Source organism: Macrotis lagotis, chromosome 1 (genome assembly GCF_037893015.1).
Source record: "Macrotis lagotis isolate mMagLag1 chromosome 1, bilby.v1.9.chrom.fasta, whole genome shotgun sequence".
Classification (NCBI taxonomy): domain Eukaryota; kingdom Metazoa; phylum Chordata; class Mammalia; order Peramelemorphia; family Peramelidae; genus Macrotis; species Macrotis lagotis.
In genome coordinates, this window is record NC_133658.1 from 366,713,064 (window position 1) to 366,738,145 (window position 25,082).

Here is a 25,082-nt window from a genome sequence, read left to right on the forward strand (position 1 = left end):
ATTTTTTTTCATAGCTTTGGTGACTAGTGCTAAGAAAAGAGATCACTAGATCAAAAGATAGGAAGTTTTGGGGGGCAGCTAGGTGGCGCAATGGATAGAACACCAGCCCTGGAGTCAGGAGTACTTGAGTTCAAATCTGACCTCAGACACTTAATAATTACCTAGCTGTGTGGCCTTGGGAAAGCCACTTAACCCCATTGCCTTGCAAAAATCTAAAAAAAAGAAGATATGCAGTTTTAAACATTCTTGTTACTTGTTATATTTCCTTTTAAAAATATTGCACCAGGGGCGGCTAGGTGGTGGAGTGAATAAAGCACCAGCCCTAGAGTCAGGAGTACCTGGGTTCAAATCCGGTCTCAGACACTTAATAATTACCTAGCTGTGTGACCTTGGGCAAGCCATTTAACCCTGTTTGCCTTGCAAAAACCTAAAAAAAAAATATTGCACCAATAAGTTTCTTCAATAATGAATTAGTGAGACTATTTTTCAGTAATAAAGTCAACATAAAATTTTGTTATTTTAAATTCTATTTGACAATATAATAGATACAGGGTAACCTTTCATTTCTCAACATTATTTCAGGTTTTGAGTGATTTGGGTTTTTTTTCTATAATTATCATAATTCTTTAATCAGTTGTCATATTAAAGGGTAGCTTTTGTTGTCATAAATTTGTTTCAACAACATCTAACTTTTATCAGTAATGTTTATAGTTAAGATTTTTTCCTTTTTTATTCTACATTTTGTCTTTTGTTTTACACAAATTCTCCATATAGATATAATCAAACATACTTACTTTGTCTCTTATAATTTCTTATTTGTTGAAGAGTTAGACATTTCCCATCTCTCCATAACCATGATAGACTTATAATTCTAATCTTATTGTACTTTATTAAACTATTTGTTTTTATAAAACAAAATAATTTTATATGCAATAATGCTACAATCTTCCTTGTATCAATAGTATCAATCCTATCTCAACATTCAACATGTATTTCTATGTTTTATACTATTTATTCAAACATTTTTGAAAAATTCTATCTCCTCACCCACCCCCATATTTGAAATGGGAGCTCACTCTGGAATTTCTCTCTCTTCCGGTTCCCTTAATTGCTGTTGTTCAGGGCTTTTAGACTCTTCATGACCCCATTTGAGGCTTTCTTGGTCAAAGAAAGTCGTTTTGCCTTCTCCAAATCATTTTACGGAAGAGGAAACTAAGCAAACATGGTTAAATGACTTGTTCAGGGTCATACAACTAATAAGCAACTGAGACTATATTTGAATACAGATCTCCTGACTCCAGGCCAAGTGTTTTAGCTACTGTGCCACCTAGCTGCCCAATCTCACTTGCTTTACTCTTTTTTTTTCTTTCCATCTTCATAGTAACCAGTATATACCTCTCTTTATTCTCTCACAAATTTGTTTGTGTAATTCAGTTCATAATAAAAGTCGTGTTATTGTTCTTGTGTTATCCCCCTATGGTAGTTAGACTAGGTAATCACAATTGTAAAGAGCCCATTGATTTCCTTACTTATCTTTGTGCTTTTTTTAAAGTTAGACATGTTAAAACTTGTCTTTCAGATTGACTTTATCTTCCTCAAATTGTTCAAACTCTCATGAATTCTTTAATATTTGCCTTTTGTCTGCAAAAAGAATGCTTGCCTTTTGAATGGAGACTCTATTTTTGGTATATGATAGTCCAGTTTCTTCAGTTATTTTTCATGTTACAGAAAATTCTTGAATAATATAGACAAATTTTAAAGTTTATGATAACTCTTTTTGGCTACTTGTAAAATCCTTTCTTTATCATTATAGCTTAATAATGATCCATTCAATTAGGTTTTCAGCCTTACTGGTAGTTTGTGGGTTTTTTGTCTACTCCTTTTTTCAATATTTCTCCTACTTTTTTGGTACAATTCACCAAAGTGGTCAAATTCTTTTCTTTCAGGAAACCAAAAAATTCATTTCCCTCTTTTTTATTCTATCCTCTTGATATATCATTTTCATTTACATAGATTCTTAATTTTCATAATTTCATGGCTTGTTTTCTGCTTATGATAGAGTTTCTACAATTCTATACTCCAGTGAAATAATTTTATTTTTATTGCCTCTTTGCTTATTTCAAAAATATTACATTTCTTCTTCAAATTATCCAAAATTTTCTTATTCAAATTCATTCTTCCTTAGACCCTTTAGTAAGTGCCTTGAGAAAAATTTAGTTTTGCTTCTAATAATTATTTTGACATTGTTTGAATATCTTTTTTCTTGTTATTTTTTCTTTTTCCTTTAAGCCATTATATTTTCACTTAATGTTTACTTCTTTGAGTATATTTTCTCCAAAACCAATTTTATTTTGAATATTTCTAGTAGTCTTGTTCCTTGATGATATTTTTGTTTCTATTTCTGATGGAATTATTGAGGAACTAGTTTCTTTTGTGACATCTCCCTCTTACATAGTCTCAAAAGTTTCTATGTCTTGAATCTTAGACATCAGAAATAACAGAAACCCCATACTTAAGCAGGAGCTCTCTTACACTAGAGTACAACCAGCAAGTGGTCACCCAGGGTCAACATGATGGCCTCGAGAGACAAGGAGGGAATTCATTGCCTCTAGAAATAATCTATTCCATTTTTAGACAGTTGTAATTGTTAATAAGTTTTTTTGTGTTGAGCCAAAATCTTTCTCCTTTTAACTTCCACTGCATGGAAACTACATCTACCCTATGAGGCTAGAAGAGACTATCCCAAAAGTTTTTTCAAGCTTTGAAATTCTGTTTTAAGGTTCTAGTCTTTTCCATCTCTGAAATTATAGCTTTCTATAACTTAGTACAACGGTTACTTTATAGAAAGAGATACTGAAGAAGAGCAACAATGAGTGAATTTTTTTTGCATTTTTATTTTTTTCTTGTCAGATCTTTTTTAATATTTATTTATTCTCTTTTTGTAAAAATAATGTTTTTATACATTAATAAAATATTCTTGTTTAAGAGGAAACAGAATACCCCCTCTCCCCCACAAAATATAGACTCACTTGAGCAATAAAGTAAAGGGAAAAGAAAAAAATTAAAATTTAAAAAAATAATAGTAATAATTATAGGTATGGCCAGGTGGCGCAATGGACAGAGTCCCAGCCCTGGAGCCAGGAGCACCCAAGCCCATATCCGGCCCCATACACCCAACAATTACCCAGCTGTGTGACATGCAAAGCACCCCAACCCCACTGCCCTGCAAAAACCAAAAAAAAAAAGGAAAAAAAAGACCCAAAATAAAATAAAATAGTAATAATAGTAGGGGTGGCTGGGTGGCGGACAGAGCATTGGCTCTTGAGCCAGGAGCACCCGGGTCCAAATACGGCCTCAGACACCCAAAGATCACCCTGCTATGTGGCTCCAGGCAGGCCACCCAACCCCATTTGTCCTGCAGCCCCCAAAATAATAATAATAAAAAATGTGCTTCAGTCTTTGTTCCAACACCAACAACTCTGTTGCTGGTGGATCACATTCTTTATGGTAAGTCCATCGCAAAAGTTACTTCCATATTTTTCCACCATTGCCATTGCTGATCGCAACTCCCTCCTTTCTTATTTCTCCACTACCATGTACTATATTTTCTCTCTCCTTTCACTCTGACTCTGCTGTAGGGTAGCTGTGTGGTGCAGCAGACAGATCCCCAGCCCTGGGGCCAAGAGGCCCTGAGCCCCCCTACTACCCCTTAGGCCCAGCATCCACCTGGCCCTATGGTCCCAGACAGTCCATCCAATCCCAGCCCCTTGCAAGAAGTAAAAAGGAAAATGTGTTATGTGAACAATGAGTGAATTTGACCAAGATCCCACACCAAATGGGTAACCAATCATAACCAGTCCTAAAGCCATGATTACCACTTCTTCCCATCTCTAAACTAAAACCATTCTCAATATTTCCATATTTTTAATACTTCCTCAAACCCTATCCTCTTGTCAGTATCATGGTGATTGTGAATATTGTAATACTCCTAATCAACAGGACCTGGAATATACCTGATATGATCTGTATAAATTTATTTGTTTGTGTGTTCATTCTCCAAAGAGATGGCATGGTACAATGGGGAGAGCAGTGGACTCTATGATTTGGGAATCAGAGGGTGGGTCCAAATCCTTATTTCCTTACATTTTTATAAATTTAGGCAAATCATTTTCCCTCTCCAGATTTCTCTTCATTAAAGCTATTCAAGCAGAGAGAGAGAAAATGACCTACCAAGTTGATTATAGGAGAGATTCCTGAACAGACCTGGGAACTGAACTCTGTCCCCTCTGAGTTCTCTTTCAAATTGTACATCATGTGTTTGTAATGAGTATCAGCTTGGAAGCAGGACACCAGAATTCCAATCTTCCTCTTCTCCTCACTTTCTTCACAAGATTTTCCAATATTAAGATAAGATACTATAGGGGTGGCTAGGTGGCATAGTGGATAAAGCACCGGCCCTAGAGTCAGGAGTACCTGGGTTCAAATCCGGTCTCAGACACTTAATGATTACCTAGCTGTGTGACCTTGGGCAAGCCACTTAACCCTGTTTGCCTTGCAAAAACCTAAAAAAAAAGAGAGAGAGAGAGATACTATAAACTGATTGATTAAAGCACTATATAAATGTTATCATTAGAAAGTGTGGTATGAAGAAAAAACTCTGATTCTGGAATCCAGGGGTTGCCATTAGAGCAAATCACTTAACTCTAACCCTCAATTTCCTCATCTATAAAATGAGAGGATTAGACTAAATGATCATCAAGGTCTCTTGCAGCTCTAAGTCTACAATTCCTTAGTATTGTTTTTTATTATTTTAGTTCCATGAAAACTAGACAGAGGACAATTAGAAGATAAAGTGCTGAATTTCTTAATATTCCAATTTACAGGAAACCTTTCCCCATTGGGGACAAAGTGACATTCAGTGGCAAAGAATGTGTCTGCCAGACGTGCTCAAACTCCATGATCAGTGCCAAGCCCATCAAAGTTCATGGACCGAGCCGTAAGTGTAGACCTCGTTCTGTTCCCTCTCATACTCAAACTCTGTTGTTTCTGGATGTTGACCATTCCTGGCATGTTTGACTGCTGCTTGACCCCACTAGAGAGTGGGCATATCGTCCAAATGTGTAATCTAGGGGACCTGTGGGGGAAAAGTTGGAATTTTCCCTCCTCTTCTCAGAATTAGATCATACCGTCAGCTATTCCTACCCAGGCAGGAAAATTGTAAAATGAAGTCAATGTTCTTGTCAACAGGTAACAGATAAAGATGGAAAAGTCCATTAGAAACCTGAAAATCAAAGAGTTTCATTCAAGCAATGCAGCCTGATGTGTAGGGAATGTGCCCAATTAGAGCATATAGACCATGTAAGTGTATTCTCTCCAAACCCCAAAACAGGGGAAATAACCACTGGTTATTAAACAAATTAAGAACAGAATATTTTGATGAATCCATGACTAAATTATGTGGTTACTCTGAAACTTAATCAAAACCTCTTGACCTGTTCAATTCTTACTCAACTTTTCCAAGAAAGAGTTTAAAGAAAATAACATGAATAATAGAAAATGATTGATTGATCAATTAATAAACATTAAGTGCTTGTGTATATACCAGCCACTGTGCTGGGTGCTGAGAATACAATAGCTGCTCTTAGGCAAACAACTATATACAAACTTTATACAGGATAAATTGGAGAAAACCTACAGAAGGAAGGCATTAGAATGAGGAGGATTAGTGATGTCAACTTTGAAGGAAATGTTTAATGGTAACCAAAGGGTTCTTCTTCAGTTATGTTCTATTCAACATTTTTATTGGGTATAATTTACAAATTAGATGACAAAATCATCAAGTTTGTTCACAATGCAATGTTGACAGAGAACTGACACATCAAATGAAAAACTCTATATCCAAAAAGAGTTCAGCAGACTAGAACAATGGCTCAAATCTAATGATGAAATAGAATGAGAATAAAGAAAAGTTCAGCACATGGGTTGAAGAAATTAAATCTCCAAGGACAGGACAAAGCAAACATGACCAGATTGTGGTTCACAATTCATGTGAAAAAGATCTGGGGTTTTTAATGAACAGCAATCTCAATATGTGTAAACATTGTGATCTAACAACCTAAAAAACTAATATGGTCTTGAGCTGCATTAATGGAAGCATATTATCCAAAATAAGAGAAATGATAGTCCTTCTACAAGATTCTATTGCCCCATTTTAGGAAGAACTTTGACAATGTGAAAAACAACCAATATAGGACAAATGAAATTGTGTTTTATATGTGAAACAAAGTAGAGTTTTGATTTAAGAAGACATGAATGCTTCTTTATCTCCCTGAGAATTGGGAGACCTTTGTTCTAAACCTAGGTCTGCTGCTAGTTAGCTTAATAATAGTGGTTATCCACCCATTGCATTCTGACTCTGGGTCTTAATTTCTAAACTGGTCAAATGAAGGGGTCAGGCTTCCAGTTCTGTCATTCTGAGATTCCTTGCAGAATTATAATTTGTTGACATTGTAGAATCTCAGAGATAGAAGGCACCTCAAGATTGTCATCTAAATCAACCCTGGAATCCTTTCTAATGATCTAAGACTTTCTCATGACCTAAGAATGAGGAAAAATCACAGCTCCTTGAGGCACTCCCCATTCCACTTTCTAATTAAAATTAAGCAAATATTTATCAAGTACACACCATTTGCAAGTCCCCATACTACAGGTTACAAAGTCAAAATGAAATAATTCCCATCTTCAAAGAGCTTACAAGCTACTGGGGTTTACAACCTGTAACCTGATAAGGAAGCATGATAATTGGAGGAGAGCCCTAAGAATTAGGGAATCTAACTAAAAAGAATTCCCAGTGGAGATAGCACTGGAGTTGATTCTTAAAGTCAAGGATTCAGAGATGAGGGAGGAATCTATTCAGTGTATGTGCAAATGTACAGAGGTGGAGATGGAACATTAAGCTCAGGAAATGGATAAGACGTCCAATTTTGCTGGATCATAGAATTCATGAAGAATAGTAGGAAATAAGACTGTAAAGGTAGACAGGTGCCAGACTGGAGGGGGCCTTAAAAACTCAGACTGAATCATTTGTAATTTTTCCAGAGACAATGGGGAACCACTGAAGTATGGTAAGAATTGAATCTTAGAAAACATTATTTTGAAAGTTGTATATCATATAGATCAGAGAGATGAGAGAGTAGAAGTAGAGAAATAAATTAGGAGAAGATTGTAATAATTCTAGTGGTGAGAATTGGAATTCTGGTGGTGATATTGTCAATACGGGGAATGGAATGATTGTGAGAGATGTAGACGCAGTGACCACATGATTTGGCAACTTTGAAGTATCAAGAATCATGGAGATTTTGAACCTGGAATCATCCTTCATTTGAAAACATCACCATCCTCCCAGTCCCTTAGGCTTACAACCTAAGTATCTCTTCATTATTTCCCACTCCCCATGTCTAATTTGGCATCAAATTTCACTTCTGCAACAACTCCAAATATGTCTCCTCTCTTCTGACACTGCCACCATTCTGGTGCAGACTTTTATCATCTCACACCTGAACTAGCTTATTGGTGGGGCCACCTTCCTTATGATTCTCCTCACTCCAATCTAACCTCCATTTAGCCATCAAAGTGATTTCTTAAAACATGTTATCCTGCCCCTTTACTTGATAACCTCCAGAGGCTTCTCATCACTATCAGGATCAAATACATTTAAATCCCTTCATCAATTAGCCCCCTCCTACCTTTCCAGTTTTATAATTTATTCCCTATACTCTTCATGGGATGAATTCTTCCATTCAGTAACACCAGCCTCCAGACTATCCACAAACTCCGTCTCTCCACTTTGGTAGTTTCTCAGTCTGTCCCCCATACCTGGATTCTTTTCCTTTTCATCTCCTCCTACTGGTTTCTCTGGTTTTCTTTAAGTCTCAACCAAAATCCTACCTTCTACAGGAAACTTTGCCCAATGTTTCTTATTTCTAGTTGCCTTCCCTCTTAGTTATTTCCTACTTATCCTGTATATGACATGTTCATGCACATTTGTTTGATTATTTTCTCCCCTTCCAATAGATTGTGAACTCCTTGAGATTAGACATAGTCTTTTGCATCTTGTTGTATCCCCTAGCATTTAAAGTGGTTGGCACATAGTCAACACTGGATTGGTGTTTATTGACCAAATGACTCACTTATACTCTCAACAGAAAAGAGAAAAGGTCAGCAAAGTGGTATAGTGGACAGAGTAACAGCCCCAGAATCAAGGGTACCTAAGTTCAAATCCAACCTCAGATACTTACTAATCATGTGACCTTACACAGATCACTTAATTCTGTTTACCTCAGTTTCTTGATCTATAATGAGCTGGAAAAGGAAATGGTTAACCTTTCCAGTATCTCTATCAAGAAAACCCCAAATGAGGTCACAGACAGTCAGATAGGACTGAAACAACTCAATAAACAACCTTGAGATAAAAACTGTTTTTTGCCTTTTTTTGTACTCTCATCAGTTAGCATGATACCTGGTCTACATAGTAGACATGTAATACATGCTTGTTGATAGACTAACCCATAGTACCCTCATGAGAAAGAATGGTATTAGATTATTATGCAATTTTTCTATCTCTTATACTTTGTTTTTCTTCCTTAAGGATATGTTTTCTCTCTCATCACATTCAACTGAGATCAATGTATACCATGGAAACAATGTCAAGACTGCCTTCTGTGGGGGATGGGGGAGGGAAGCAAGAATGGGGGGAAATTGTAAAACTCGAAATAAATAAAATCTTTCTAAAAAAAAGAAAGAATGGTATTTATGAGAAGTAAGTTTAAGGAAGAAGTGAGTTCTATTTTGAATATGATGAGATTAAGACACTAATAAGACCTCCAAGTAGTGATCATTGAACAGCTGGATGAGATAAAAGACTGGAAAAATAGATTTGGAAGCAGGATTTCTTTATTATTGTGCCCAACCTTTGGAAGTGAATGTGCTATGTGACTACATATCTAGTTTGACTGCTTCCATTTTTCTGACCTTGTGCTGGACATATCCTATTTTTCTTTATCATATTCTTTAAGACTTCAAGAATCTATGATTTCATACAGGAAGCACTCAGATCCCAAGCTTTTCAATTCTTTATTCTTTCATTTACTCATTCAAACAGGCATTTATTAGACCAGGTACTGAGGATATGAGCACAAAAACAAAACTGTCCTTACCCTCAATGAGCTTCCATTCTGTTGGAGACAGAGGACAGTACATTCACAGTTTCTGTAAATATAGAATCTCCACAAAGTAATATGTTGGGTGGATATTAGAAATTGAAGGGTTCAAAATGACCTCGTGAAAGTAGAGGTAATGGGGTGGCGAGGTGGTTCAATGGATAGAGCACTGGCCCAGGAGTCAGGAGTACCTGAGTTCAAATCCAGCCTCAGACACTTAATAATTACCTAGCTATGTGGCCTTTGGCAAGCCACTTAACCCCATTTGCCTTGAAAACCCCCCCCAAAAAGGAAGAGAGTAGGGGTAAGTGAGCTGAGCTATGAAGGAAGAAATTCTGAAAAGTGGAGATGAGACAAGAGTGCAAACATGAGGGACAGTCTGTTAAAAGGCATGAGGATGGGAGATAGAATAATAGAAAGACATGAATCATTAGGGAAACCCAGTGTAGGTTAGTTTGCCTGGAATTGCATGAAGAGGAATAATATATAATAAACCTCAAAAAACAATAAAGTAGATCAAGAGAGTAAATGACTTTAAATGCCAAGGAGAAGAATTTCTACTTTCTTCCAGAGGTAGAAGGAGGCTCCTGGCACTTTTTTGAGGGTAATGACATGTTCTACCCTGTACTTTAGAAATATCAGTTTGGCAGTTTTTGTGGAAGATGAGTGAGAGAAAACTGGAGGAAGGGATTCCAATAAGTATAACTTAGGTAGAAAACCTTCATGAATTTTTGTGGAGAAAAAAATAATTCATCATTAATAGCTGTCCAGTGAGGAGCCTTTCTACACTGAACTGATTGGTCCTTAGACAATAAACACAATCAATACTCAGATCCTTATTTAAACTGTATCTAGCTTGGTGAGACCTACCAGGACTCTCCTGGAATAACATTTGGGGGCCTAAAGTCACCTCCATGACTAGTTAAAGAATTGAAGAAGACTTTGTTATCATCTTCACCAAAATAGAACAATAGCTCAAATTTCTCCAGCACTTAGAATCATATGTTTAAGCTAGAAATGACCTTAGAAAACCTTTGTTCCAGTCTCCTCATTTTACAGCTAATAAAACTTAGACTATGAAAGAAATTACTTTCTCAGGGTCACACAGAAATAATGAATGATATTTAGTTGTCTAAACTCATGATTCCTGACTCCATCTGCTTTCCTCTATATTAAACCTTATAGTTATGAAATGCTTCTTGAAAATTATCTTATTTGATCCTCACTATGACCCTTTGAAACAAGGAGTACAACTATTTTAACTTCAGTTTTATAGGTGAGGAAACAGGTTCAGAGAGGTGATTTCACTTCCCTAGGCCACCCAGCTAATAATCATCAGAGCCAGAACCCAAACTTGGTAATGTGATTCTAATATCAGGGGTCTTTCCCCTACACAACTGATTCAGGGTTACATCCTTCATACCTGTCAGTCTCAGTTTTGGAAAATAATAATTAATAATAATCATGTGATACTTTAGGATCTGCAAAGCACTTTACAATGTTACCTCTTTTTATTTTCACAACTGTGAGTAAGATACTAGTATGAATGCCAAATTTACAGATAAAGAAATTGAGTTTTGAGTGATTTGCCATCAGCTAGTAAGTGTTTAACATCATATTTGAATCCAAGTCCTTGTGACTCCAGGCCCAAACAATAGATAACTCTTTTCTATTATATCACCTAGCTGCCAAAATTAGGAGAGAGGTAGTGCACTAATGAGAGCCCTGATCTAAGTCAGAGGACCTGGGATTAAATTTAATCTTTTCCATCTTCTACTATCTGTCTCAACTTGAGTAAATTCTAGGATCTTGACATGTGCTTAAATATTTGTTGAACTGAAACATAGGACTTCTGACTCCTAATCAGATGGTATTGTGGATCTGAAGTCAGGAAGATCAAAGTCAAAACTGGCCTCAGACAGAAACTTGCTATCTGTGCAACCTTGGAAAAGTCATTTAAATCTTTGTTTGCTTTAGTGTCCTCACCTGAAAAACAGGGAGAACTCATTTGGCTGTTGTAAGGATTAGATTAAGAATATTTGCAGTGCTTAGCTCAGTCACATAAGTAAGTGACATAAATATGTTTTTCTCCTTCCCCCTCATAATGAACATTGTAAAAAGTGTGTGATATGAGATGTTCTTATTAAAAAATATAATAGTATTCTGGTGGGGAAGAAGGAGGTGGGGACCCCGAATGTTTCTTTCAGTGGTGTCTCCTTATCTTTCCAGATTGTGCTGGCTGCAAGGAGGAGATCAAACATGGCCAGTCTCTCTTGGCTCTGGAGAAGCAATGGCATGTCAGCTGCTTCAAATGCCAAACCTGCGGGACTGTCCTCACTGGGGAGTATATTAGCAAGTGGGTGTCTGATTCTCCCACCCCATAATCTGCTATCCCAAGGGAACTTCAAGGTTGATGGGTCTTTCCAGAGTTAGGATGCTAATCTGGATGGACAGCTAAATGCTAAGGATTAGCAATGAAGGGGGTATCGCTCCCTAAAGTCCTAGGTTGGAGTCTTAGCTATGTCACTAACTTAATGGGAACTTTCACCCTCTGGACCTCAGTTCTGTTCTCCATAAAGTGAGGAATTAAATGGTCTCTAAAAACATTCCAGCTCTAACACTCTATATTTTAAGACGACTTCTAGCTCTGATTTTATAAGCTCTGAAATCTCTTAGCCAAGTCCTTTCTAACTCTGACTCTCTATAGATTATGTTCTAAGGAACTTGACAACTGAGGAAGAATCCAACCAGGGGTCTGGTCCAGTCCAATGGTCAGACCAAGCTCTGGGCTCCACTGAGGTACTTAGTCACCAAAAGGTACCTGACAGAATTTCAATGAGCTGCTCTTTGAAGCCCTCTGAACCTAGAGGTAGCTCCAATGACAGGAAATACTACCCATGGAGCATTATACCTGGAAGGATTACCTTAGATCATCTATCATAGTTCTCACATTTATAAAGGAGGAAACTGAGGCCCAGAGTAGGGAAAATGATTCACCTGGAGTTTCAGAGAAGGCTGATTTACAGAGTTGCATCTCCAGCCCAAGTCTCCTGATTTCCTGCCTTAGAGACTTTTTCATTATCCTAGTCTCCTTATTAAACTATCCTTATATACTATAATATTAGCCAGAATCATATTAAAAAGGATTTAACAACTGAAACCATTTTGAAATAATCTTTTTAAAGTCCAGAATCCTCTTAAATTAAATCCTGTTCTTTTTGGCCCCTGGTGCCAACTTACCTCCAAAAAAGAAACTATGCCAACTATGCAAATCAAGAAATTGGTATTAGACATGGAATTGTAGGACAGGGAAATGATTCTCATCCCACCAGATCTTCTTGAACTTTCACTGCCCAGTGTCTCTGCCTTCCTTGCCTCCAATCTATGTTTAACAAGAAGCCTCTGGGATGACCATTAACTCTCCTGAAATCCTGCCTTAACCTCTGTTCAAGCAGTGTGAAATATTAAGACAAAGTCTGGAAGTAGAAGAACACTTGAGGGCAGGATGAGGGAATAAGGGACTAAAAAATACAAAAGACTTTTGAATTTATAAAGAGAAAATGAATATCTTTCTCTCTCCCTTAAGCCCCTGTTTCCTTAGAGGACATTAAAAGATTTCCTGGTTATTTGATAATCTTTTAGGCAATGAAAAACCTTATAAAGGAACATCTGTAAACACATTCAGGGGGAGGACTGAAACTGAAAGGAAGACCAAACCTAATACTAAATATATGATCTTTTCTTTTGCTCTTTCCTCTCATCCTCTCTTTACACATGAATTCCTCCAACAGGGATGGAGTCCCATACTGTGAGACTGATTACCATTCCCAGTTTGGTATCAAGTGCGAGACGTGTAACCGCTATATCAGTGGCAGGGTCTTAGAGGTAAGTTGTCACCAGGGGCCCAGAGGAACAGGCAACAATTTACTTTTTACACTCCCTCAACTCCTGCTGAAATGGAATGGAATTGGTCCCAAAGGCTGACACTCCATGCTCCTAGACCCCAGTGATTGTTCATCACATTGTCCAGAACAACAGAAGGAGTTCATCTGAGGATGGATTGCTTCCCATCAGGAGGCCTCTATGGGTGGTCTCTGTATTGGTAGGGGCTGGATCAGGTCACTTTGGATGATACTTATAATTCTAGAATCTCAGAACCAGAAGGGACATGGAGATTATCTAGTCCTACTTCTCACTTCTGCAGGCACTATTTCTGTACTGAATTTTTGAGCTTCAGTCCACTGAGCAGTCACATAGTTATTGCAAGGGGTCCATAAAATCATCAAATATCATTTTGACAGCAAAGATTTCCTCAGTCATTTAATAATAATGGCATAACTGTGAATCTGTGTGTTTTGTGTGTGTGTGTGTGTGTGTGTGTGTGTGTGTGGATGTAGGGGTCATAACCATTTTTGTTGTTTCATAAGAGTCCTTATACTTAGCACAGTGCGTGGGCACATAGTAAGAAATTAATAAATCTTGTTGCCTTGTTACTTTATAATTGAAAATTTCTGGGAAACATTGCCCAATAGATTCCCCCAAGAAGTAGTTCACTGTGGAATTCCAGATTCCTAGAGCTAAAAGATACCTTATGTAAATCTAATTTAATCTGATCTTGTACAGAAATAGTCTCTTTCTCTCCAATTAACCTGTACTTGAATACCTCAAGTGATGGGGAAATTAACTTCCACTGGGGTAGTACTTTCTACTATTGGATAACTCCAGTCATTAGTAAGTTCTGTCTTAGAGCCAAGATATCATGACTACTTTCAGCTGGTTGTCATAGTTCTGCCCTCTAGGACAAAGGAAAGTTAAACTCCTCTTCCAAAGGAACGTCTTTTAAATCTTTGAAGACCAAGATCATATATTTTCTTTTCCAGAGAAAAAGCCCCATTTCTATCAGTGAATTTTCACATGACCTGATTCCTTTTCCATCCTGGAATGGTCACTCTCTTTGGATGTACTTCAATTTAATTTATTAGTCAATCAATAAGCATTCCTTTCCCATACTGGAGTAGTCATCCTCCTATTAGATGGTACTTCAGTTTAATTAATTAGTCAATCAAAAGAACTCATTAAGTGCTTTCTACATACTAGTGGTGATACCACTGGAGATATAAAATAAATAAATACAGTTTCTTCCCTCAAGGAGTTTATTACATTCCATGTTAGCTAACATCCTTCATAAAAATTAACACCGATTCTAAAAATCCACTTTGCTTGAATGCATCAAGTAGTGACGATCATATTCTGTTTCACAGAAAAATCCATCTTACAGCCACCTGTAATAAATAAGGGAGGTGATAATATCACTGTTCTCTGTCCTGGTCAGCATCATCTGAAGTATACGGCTAGTTCTGATTGCCATCTTTTAGACAGGTCAGTGATAAGCCAGAGAGAATGGTGCAATAGATATTGGGCCTATAGTTAGGAAGTTCTGAGTTCAAATTTGATCTCAGACATTTACTAGCTGTGTGACCCTGACACGTAGTCTGGTTTGCCTCAGTTTCCTCATCTATAAAATGAATTGGAGAAGGAAATGGCAAACCTATATGAAGCTATGTTGTAGGGGATATATCTTTTCCAAGAACACCCTAGACAAAGAGTCATACATGACTGAAATTATTGAACAACAACAACATCTAGAAGAGAACCCTCAAAACCATACTATATGAGGATGGGTAAATGAAATATGAGATGTGAGTCCTAGAAAAGCTGTAGCTTAGGGGAAGACATGAGAGCTGCCATGGATACTAGTATGACATGGATACTAGGAGAAATATCATGTGGAAAATAGATTAACTTGTCCTACTTGGCTTTGGAGGGTAAAACTAAAAGGAATGGCTAGAAGCTTCAGAGGGGCAGACATGGACATGAGGAAAATGTGGTTCAAGAGGAATGGGCTGTCTTAGGACCTAAAGAGTTGCACTTATCTTTAGGTTTTCATTTAGATCCTGGATGTCTATTTGTTTGCAATGATATAAGGAACAACCCTGATTATAAGATCAAAGGTCCACAGATTTAACACTGGAAGGGGCCTTCAGAATCATCTACTGACTAGATTCTAATCCAACCACTTCATTTTGCAGATGAGGTAACTAGAAGCCCAGAGGTTAATTGACTTGCCTAGAGTCATTATTACAAAGGTAACAATTGGAGTTATAATTAACTAAGGTTTAGATATGGTGCTAGGGTCCCTTCCAGTTCTGAAATTCTATAATCAAGACTTACATGGCAGTAGGTACCCCTTGAAATCAGAAATTTTAACTCCTTTGAGTTGCATCAGAAAAGATGATGAGTTAGAGATACTAAGGGACATACTTAAGATTACAAAGCTAATGAGCATCAGAATTTGAACCTAGGTTCTTTGACTCCAAACTGGTCCTCTTTCCACATGATTCTTGAAATCTTCCTTCATATCTATAGTGTTCACCCCTCTTCCTCCCCCCATACACCACTCAAGTCCACAAACCTGCCCATCTCTAATTCCAACCAACTCTATCTTCTATCTAAGAGTAGATTCAAAGGAAAGTTGATATTCCTTCTCCTATATGCAAGTGAGCAGTAAAGGTAAAATATGAGTTCTTTCTGTTTAGGCACTGATATAATATACTTATTTCAAAATGGGCTTAAGTACTTGACCCTTACTCATTTCCTTGCTGATCCATCACCATGGCAACAATTCTACTGCATCTTTTTAGGTTTCTCTGTAGCAGTAGTGGCCATAGCCAGGTGTGGTCTACAGCATGCTGTTAACCAAACGTTTTGTAAGGGCTAACTTGTTTCACTTGCTTTCTAGTGCTTCACACAGCCCTGAAGATATAATAGACTGAGTAGTGAATTTGTAGTGAGGAAGAAATGAGTTCAAATTTGCCCTGAGACATTATTTACCAGTGGTGAGACCCTGGATAAATCACTCCAACCACTCTCGAGCCCAGTTTCCTTAATCTATAAAATGGGAATAATAATAATAGCTCTTACCTCAAAAAAATTATTGTGAAGATCAAATGAGACAATTTCTGTAAAGTATTTTGCAAATCTTACAGTGGCATATAAATGTTAGCTATCATCATCATCATCATCATCATCATCATCGGAATTTATATATCATTATAATGACTGTATTTATTATGGCATTTTAATACTTTTAATTGTTAAAATAATGTTAATAGACATTTATATAATAGTCCCAGGGCTTCTAATGCAATTGAGAGAGCACTAGCCTAGAAATCAGGAGTGCCAGGTTCAAGTTCCATTAGTTACTCACTATGTGACATGGAACAGATCTGTTTTTCTGGTTCGCAGTTTCTTCATTTGTAGAATAAGAAATTAAGAAGAGATGGCTTCTTAGCCTTCTACATCAGATACTGATCATATCCTTTAGCTCTCTAAGCCCCAGTTTCCTCTGCTTTTAAAATGAAGGTAATGGGTTTAATGATCCCATGGTTTCCTCCCTTCCAGCTCCTGAATTCTAAGTTATGAGTTTAGTCTCACTGTCCTAGGCTGTACAACCTTTATCCTTTTTGCACCAGGCAGATCTTGTTCCCCTACAACATAGCTTCATTCCTTCTCTTGTTCCTTGTTCATATTACTCTCTCGAATCCTGTGAAAAGAAAAGCCTTCTCAATATTAGCCTTCTTACTGACCTCTCTTTGTCTTCTGATTGGTCATCCTCCCTAAGGCCTCTCCCAACTTCAATCCATCTTCTATTCAGCTGATAAAGGATGTTCCTTAAGTGCCAGTCTGACAATGTCATACATATCTTCATTTTTAATATAAATATTTTATTTGTTTTCCAATGATATGCAATAGTAGTTTCTACCAACCATTTTTGTGAGGTTTTGAATTTTACAAATTTCCCCCCTCTCTCCAACAGAAGGCAGTCTGATAGTCTTTCCATTTGTTTCCATGATATGAATATATCAAAATTGAATGTGTTGAATGAATAAACATGTCCTTAAGGAAGAAAGAAAATATTAGAGATAGCAAAATAATGTAATACATAAGATAACATTTTTTTAAGAATTGAAGATGATAATCTTTGTTCTTCATTTAAATTCCACAGTTCTTTCTCTGCAGATGGTATTCTCCACACAAATCCTCTAAAATTGTCTGTGATTATTGCACTGATGGAGTAAGCAAGTCCATCACCCCATGTTCCAGATCTTTTACTTTACTCCTCCCCATGCTCTATGAGTAACAACTTGGTCTTCTTTCTGGGGCTGTAACACCTCCCTCCACCTTCTATCTCTATGCTCTTGTACTGGCTGTGCCCCCATGCCTGGAATATTCTTCCTCCTTACTTTTACTTCTTAGAATCCCTGACTTACTTCAGAAATTAGCTCAAATTCTACCTTCCATGGGAAAGTCCTGTTCCCTCAGCTGCTAGAGGTGTCTCTTCTAAGATTACTTTCCTGTATGTATGCTGTATGTATCTTGTATGTACCTATTTATTTATGTCTCTCTCATTTGAAAGCAAGGTCCTTGAGCACAAGATTTGTCTTTTACCTTTCTTTGTGCCCCCAGCACTTAGCACAACTACTTATTTAGTGAGCGATTAATCAATTTGCTGACTGACTGGCCAGCACTTATGTTGGTACCACAAAATGGGAAGAAACCAACATGATGTACTTTGGAAAGAGTAATGAACTGGAGTCCAATGGACTGAATATGAGTCCTGGCTTAACCACCTGAATGATCTTCAGCAAGTCACTTCCCTCTCTGAACCTCAGTTTCATCATTTGAAAAATGGGAAATTTGTCACTTATACTACCTCATAAGGTTTTAAAGGTAGCATTATGTGCATGTGAATTATTATCAGTAATGTAGCAAGTACTTTGTAAACATAAAAAGTTATATAAATATGAGTTATTGCAATCTAGCTGGGGAAATAACTAACACATAAAGGAGAAAATAATAAATCAAAATGTAAATGCATTTTTAATGTCAACATCAATAATTAATTATAAGAATGATAACCATGGAGAAATAGCTTGACTTAGTAGTTAGAGAGCCTGTTTCAGGGACAGAATGACTTGGGTGCAAGCCCTCCCTCTGATACATATTGGTTCTATGATTCTTAGACAAATAGATTGTTTAGACTAACCAATTTTTTCCCTAAGATGATAATTCTCTTTTATTATTCTCTCTCTAAGACTATAAGTTATAGAATAATTCCTACTCTTCATTGATAAACAGAATTTCCTTATGAAGGAGTTCTTTATACTGAACCTCAGACTCAGACAAAATAATAATAATAATAATAATAATAATAATAATAATATAAAATAGTGGTCTTGGGCTGCATAAAAAGGTATGTAATATCCAGGACAAGGGGAATGATGATCCTACCATCCTTTAACCTCAGGTCTTCAATACTGTGCTTAGTTCTGAAAAATACATTTAAGAAAGAACTTTGATTAGTTGGAACATGTCTAGAAGATAACAGAAAGGATGATTGAAGGTACAAGAACTAATGTAAATTAATCAGTTGGAGGAAGTGGAAATTTAATATAGATAAGACTTGAGGGAGGAGAACATGATCATTACCTGCAGAGGAAATGAGGGATAGAACTTGTTCCACCTGGCCCCAAGGTACAGAACTAAGTATAAAGAACTCAATACAGCAAACTGGATAGATAGATATAGACATATATCTATAGACATTCATTTATTTTTATTATATATATATATATATAAATGGACACTAGATATGTATAAACTCTTTCTAGATTTATAGATAAATATCTATATTTGCATCATCTATATTTATGCCTCTTATCTCTGCCTTTGTTTTTTTTATTGCCTATATCCATACCTCTATTGATATTCAAATATATCTGTGTCTGTCTTTATTTCTACCTTTATCTTTATCTCAACCTTTACTTTAATCACTATCTCTGCCACTATTTCTATTATCTCTATTTCTATTATTATCTTTATTCCTGTCTATATGAAACAGCTTCCTAACTTTCAAGTCTGTCCAATAAATTAATGGAATTACCTCTAATGTTTCTTCTAATGCTAAGATTCTATTATCCTAATTAAGGAATCAAAAAAAAAAGTCCTAATTAAGGAATCAAGAGAAATGCACACATATGCAAAGAAAAAGAAATACTTTTCCCAATTAATTTTATCAAGTCTGTAGTCATTTGGTACAAAAGAAACTCCTCATTTCTGAATAATAGAGAAATGGAGAGTCAATAAAGTGATGTCAGTGATGGCAAGATGTACTTTTGATGTGAGTTGTGAGCTTTTAATTTTAAGGTAGGTGGAAATCATGGGATCAGAAAATCAAAGATTAAGAAAGACTGAAAGAAACTTGAGAGACTATCTAGTTGAATCCCCTTATTTTAGTGTTAACTGAGTCCCTGAAAAGTGCTTTATTCAATATTATCCAGGTGGTAAGTGATAGAGACAACATTTGAATCCCAGTCCTCAGATTCCAAATACTTTACATTATGCTGCCTCTACAGATGTGACCTGACAATGAAGAAAAAATATCTTCTGAGAGTAAAATGTAGATCATGCAGTGGCATCCAGGCAGGATATGGCAAACTTGAATATAACAATGAAAAAACATGAATTCAATCGATCAATCAACAAGCATTTATTAAGCATTTGCTGTGTACCAGTTTTGAGGGACATTCATCTGACTAGAGAAAGTCAATGAAAGAGGAAACTAAAAGAGACAGTGGATATATTATGGGACCCAAGACAGAAATATCTGAGTTCATATCTTGTCTTGGATACTTAGTAGCTATGTGACCCTGGGCAAGTCACTTTCTTTCTCTTGGCTTCAATTTTCTCTTCTATAAAATTGGATAATAACAATAACAGTTGTTTTGAGTATTGAATATATTAATTGAATTGAATACTACAAAACATGTAGTTTTTTAATCTTAAAACATTGTCAATCTAACTGTGTCTTCCTGTCATCTAATTACAATCTATCATCTATTGGTCTAGTTATCTGTCAAATCTATCATTTACCTCTCTAACATCTATTTGTCATCTTTCTGTCTACATACGATTTATCCATCCATCTATCTATGCATTCGTCTGTCTGTCAGTGAGATCTAGAAGGAAATAGTGGATGCCAGTCCATGATTTCTTGGTTCACTGGCTCAGATTTGGTACACAGAATCTGAGGGAGCTATTGTAAACTTCTGAACAGGATAATGATGGGGTGAAAAATGGTATCTGATGATTCAAAAAGTGGACTAGAGCAGAGGGTGACCAGGGACTAAAATTCCTAGATGATGATGACCTAGGTACATGTGCAAAAAAAAAATTAGCTGAGTCATATACAAGCTCTAAGTGTACTACTAGTTTGATATGGCAACCAAAAAGAGGTAAATGTGATCTTAGACAACATTAATCAATGAAAAATTGGGGGGATGGTGCCATTGCCTTTTTCCTCTTATCAGATCACATTGGTAGTATTTTGTTCTGGTCTGGACAGTGCATTTTAGAAAGGACATTAACAAATTGAAACATTTTCAGAATTGTAATTCATGGCATGGGACCATGAGGCATAATAGGAAAAGTGGCATACTTGGAGTCTAAAGAAACCAAGGTTTAAATCCTTCATCTGTCTCTGTAACCATGGGCACTTTATTCTCTGAACTACAACTTTCTCTACAGCTAAATGGGAATAATAAAATACCTATTGGATCTTTCTTTTAAGGGTATTGTGAGGCTCAAATAAGATTATGTAGATAAAATACTTTGTAAAACCTTAATGTTTTTCATATATTTAATTTGTCTGACTGTGACCCCATTTGGGGTTTCCTTGGCAAAGGTCTTGGATGGTTTGCCATTTCCTTCTCCAACTCATTTTTACAGATGAAGAAGCTGAATGTTGTGTGATTTGCTCAAAGTCAGACAGCTAGAAAAGCATCTGAGACCAAATTTGAATTCAGGTCTTCCTGACTCCAGTGTTCTATCCATTGAACCATCCAGCTGTCCTTTGTAAATCTTAAAGTATTATATAATTGCAAGCTCTTAGAATTAGTGAAAATGCTCAAGCATAGACTAGAAGATCATTTTTCAGGATATTATATAAGGAATTTATACATCAGACACCTAATAGGACCAGATGACCTTTAAGGTTCCTTTGAAATCTGAGGTCCTTTGCCTCATGGCTATAAAACATGTTATATATATTCTATCATTTTTCCCCAAAGAATATTCAATCTGGGGGCATCTTTGTGGCACAGTGGATAGCACATTGGCCCTAAAGTCAGAAAGACCCAAGTTCAAATCCAGCCTCAAGGCACTTAATAATTGTCTATCTGTGTGACCTTAGGCAAGTCACTTAACCCCACTGCCTGAAATAAATAAAAAAATTTTTTTAAATGTTTAAAGGATATTCAATCTGGAAGAGAACATAGAGTTTATTCAGTCTGATCCCTTAACTGCATCAACAAAAAAATTTAATTCCAGAGAGGTCAAGTAATTTGTCCAAGATGATACAGTTACCAAAAGGCAGAACTGTTGGGACTTGAACCCAAGGCTTTTTATATTATTTTATTTCATTGTTTCCCAAAGGCATGCAAAAATGGTTTGCAACATTAATCTTTTTGTAAGCTTTTTGTAAGTCTTTTAATTATTCCAAATATTCCTGTATTCTTTCCACATCAGGAATGGGAATGTTTGGCTCACAGGAAATCATTTGGTTTGGTGCTGTCATGGCACTGCAGATAGGACTCAAAATTCAATAAAACTAAAAGTCTTTCAGAGGTGAATTTAATTGATTAATTAATTGATTAATAGGGGCTGATCAAATACAGCAGATGAATATGTTAAAAAAACATCCAAATGGCCTTTGAGAGAAAAAAAGATTTGCCACCCCTGCACTATACTATGCTGCCTCAATCTAACCCTATGAAGTGGAGGGATCATCTAGGGTCTATAAAGATTAAAGATTATTGAGCTCATCCCATCTGCCCAGTCTCATTTTAAAGATGAAGACCTTTAAGTTCCTATTTTAAGGAAGACTAAAGAGGTGGAGTTATTAGTCTGATGTCACCCAGCAAAGTGAGGAATAGAACCAGAGCTACAACAGAGGTATTCTGAATCCTACTTTGGTTCTGCTTCTACTATACCACATGACTGCTTATTTCTCATGTTCATTCTCATATTGCTTTGGATTCTTTTTCTTCTCTCTATGACTTTTAGTTCTCCCTGTAACCCTCCTTTTTGTCCACTCCTATCAATCTAAGACTCTTGCTGCTGCTAGGATGTTGTACTGATAATCACAGTCCTTCCTCCTTTCCCCTATCATATTCTTACCAGAAAAGTCCACAGAAAGGCCCTACATTGCCTAAACTCCACCTTTTGGAGTCCATCTAGATCCATCTTTCTGATTTCTTATTGACCAGTTGACCTTGACTTCCTAAAACATTTCTCTTTTTTCCTTGATGTATGATGTTCCCTCTTTGAAGGTCAATTACTCTAGATGCATTTCAGTCTTTCCTCCTCCAGGGACTCTTTTATTGGGAAAAGAGGAGGAGGAATTTGGTGGTGGTAGGTTGACATTCAGAAAGGAACCAAGTTTTCATTTTGTTATTGGCTCCTACCATCCTAGAGCCTGTAATTGAGATGATGTGAAGACACAACGTGGGAGCAAGCTACCAATTAGACCAATTATTTCTGTCAGGAGGCTGGCATATCAGGTCTGCAGGGTCCCAGTTTAGGAAAACAATATGCCACCTCTGAGAACTGGGCTCCATTGCCTTCCTTCATGATGAGTAGAATTTCTCGGTGATGGGGCCCCACAGAACCCTAGAAACAACTCTGCTTAAAAAAAATCCAGAACCTCTGAGGTCCTAACTTAAAATAAAAGGGAGTTGTTTAGGTAGGAGAAAAGATGACTCACTCTGGACATAACCCCTTCTTTCAAATATCTGAAGGGCTCTCATGGGGAAATAGGCTTGTTCCTCAAGCCTAGAGGGCAAAAAAGAGACCAACAGTAAATGCTCTGAGGAGGCAGATTTTTGGTTTCAGACAAAGGACTCATTAACTACTAGAGTTGTCCAAAAGTGTAATTGACTGATTTGAATAGAAGTGGATTTCCCCTCCCTGGAGGTCTTAAGATGATGTCCTTGTTAGGGATATTGTAGAGGGAGATTCCCAATTAGAAGACCCCTGAGAGCGCCTTTAATTCTGAGAGTCTCTGAATTGACATTCCCCTTATTTTGTAATAACCCACATAATCCTTTTGGAAGCCTCTGCATTTTTAACAAGCTTTTTAAAATTCAGCAAAATAAAACATTTTAGCATCTGGCTCGTGCAGCCCCACAATATAAGCCAACCCCAAATGTCTCCTCAAAAATGAACTTCTAATTGAGCAGCACCTTTTGAAAGGATTTTCTTATTGCCCAGTTCCAGATTCAGTTTCAGTATCTGCTGAAAATTTTTTTTTTTCACTAATAAAAAATAAAACAAAGAACTTCCATCCCAGGGAAGAACTAAGGGGCAGAAACCATGTCGATTATTTAGTTTGTGGCCTTGAACAAATAGCACAACTTCTGTAAGCCTCAGTTTCTTCCTCTGTAAAATGGGAGATAATGTAAACTAATGCCTGCTTCCTTTACAGCTGATAGGCAGATAAAATAAAATCACATATGAAATCATAATGCTCTGAAAACATTCCAGATTAAGATATCCTACCACTCTTAATAGAATCTATAATAGAGCTTTCAGGGAATTAGGAATATGGAGTGTCATAGAAAGAAGAAATCTTAGCCACTATCTAATTTAAATCTGTCCTCACTCAGACTCTAACTAGCTGTAAACTTATTTAACCCTGTTTGCCTCAGTTTCTTTCTCTGTAAAATGAGGTGAAAATGACAAACCACTACAGTATTTTTGCCAGGAAACCTCAAAATAGGGTCATAAAGAGTGGGAGACAATGAAAATGACTGAAAAACAGTAGATATTGCATGCAAGCACTATGTTAGTTGATTTAAAAACTAATCTCTGGAAAATAGGTATTATTATTATCTCCATTTTATAGTTGAAAAAAATTAAGGTTAACTTGTTGAGGGTCACACAGCTTGTAAGCATCCAAGGCAGGATTTGAACTCAGGTCTTCCTCTCTCTCCAGGCCCAGTGCTCTATATACTGCACCATCTAGTTGCCTTTTAAGAGGAATATTTACTTCAAAAAGTTTTATCATATATACATATACAAAATTACTCCTCTAACATGTAGAGTTTAATACTTCCCCCCACACACACACCTCATCCTATGGGAAGAAGGGAAGTCTGCAGTTTAACACCTTCCTGTAGAGAAAGTACAGCTCCAAGTTCCAAGTTCAAAGTACCCCACAGGCCCCAGTTCCAAACACTCTGGCTTCTCTGGACTCCCCTAATGGACTGGTTAATTGAAATATTCTGCCCGGAATCTTGGTTTCAAGGTCGCCAAGGATTTGACTCCCAGGTCTGGTGGAGATTACCACCTGCGTGTGAAACTTAGAAGGGCAAATGACCCACAAGAAACAAACACTCCCAGGTTAAGAGAAATCTCGGAGCCAAGCAGAATGAAGAGGTTCATCACCTAAGGACTGACCTCTAGATGGTGACATTTTTAGACATATTTCACAAAGTACTATTTAGAGAAGTGGCCTACAGCTACTTAGTACATAGAGTATTGATCCTAAAAGCCTGGATGTTTACTAGCTGTGTGTCCTAGGCAGGTCATTTAATTTCTCTTAACCTCAATTTCTTTCCCTATAAAGTGCAGAATATAGCAATTGGAGCACTTAACCTCAGAGGGTTATTGTGATGAGGATAGGATGAGATAATGTACACAAAGAATTCTGTAACCCTTAAAGCTATCGATAAATGTCAGTTGCAA

At 36.8% G+C, this 25,082-nt stretch overlaps 1 protein-coding gene across 7 annotated transcripts in view; it reads left to right on the forward strand.

The window, feature by feature from the left end:
* Window positions 1-25,082, forward strand: part of ABLIM3 (actin binding LIM protein family member 3) — a 164,920-nt gene that overhangs the window by 81,895 nt on the left and 57,943 nt on the right. For all 7 annotated transcript variants that reach the window (XR_012473739.1, XM_074212371.1, XM_074212366.1 and 4 more), the window contains 3 exons: window positions 4,884-4,996; window positions 11,448-11,574; window positions 13,010-13,103. Coding sequence is in view for 6 of the 7 variants with exons in the window: in XM_074212371.1 (XP_074068472.1) it covers window positions 4,884-4,996; window positions 11,448-11,574; window positions 13,010-13,103 (334 nt within the window). In the remaining variant the exon portion in view is untranslated. The remainder of the gene's footprint in view (window positions 1-4,883; window positions 4,997-11,447; window positions 11,575-13,009; window positions 13,104-25,082) is intronic.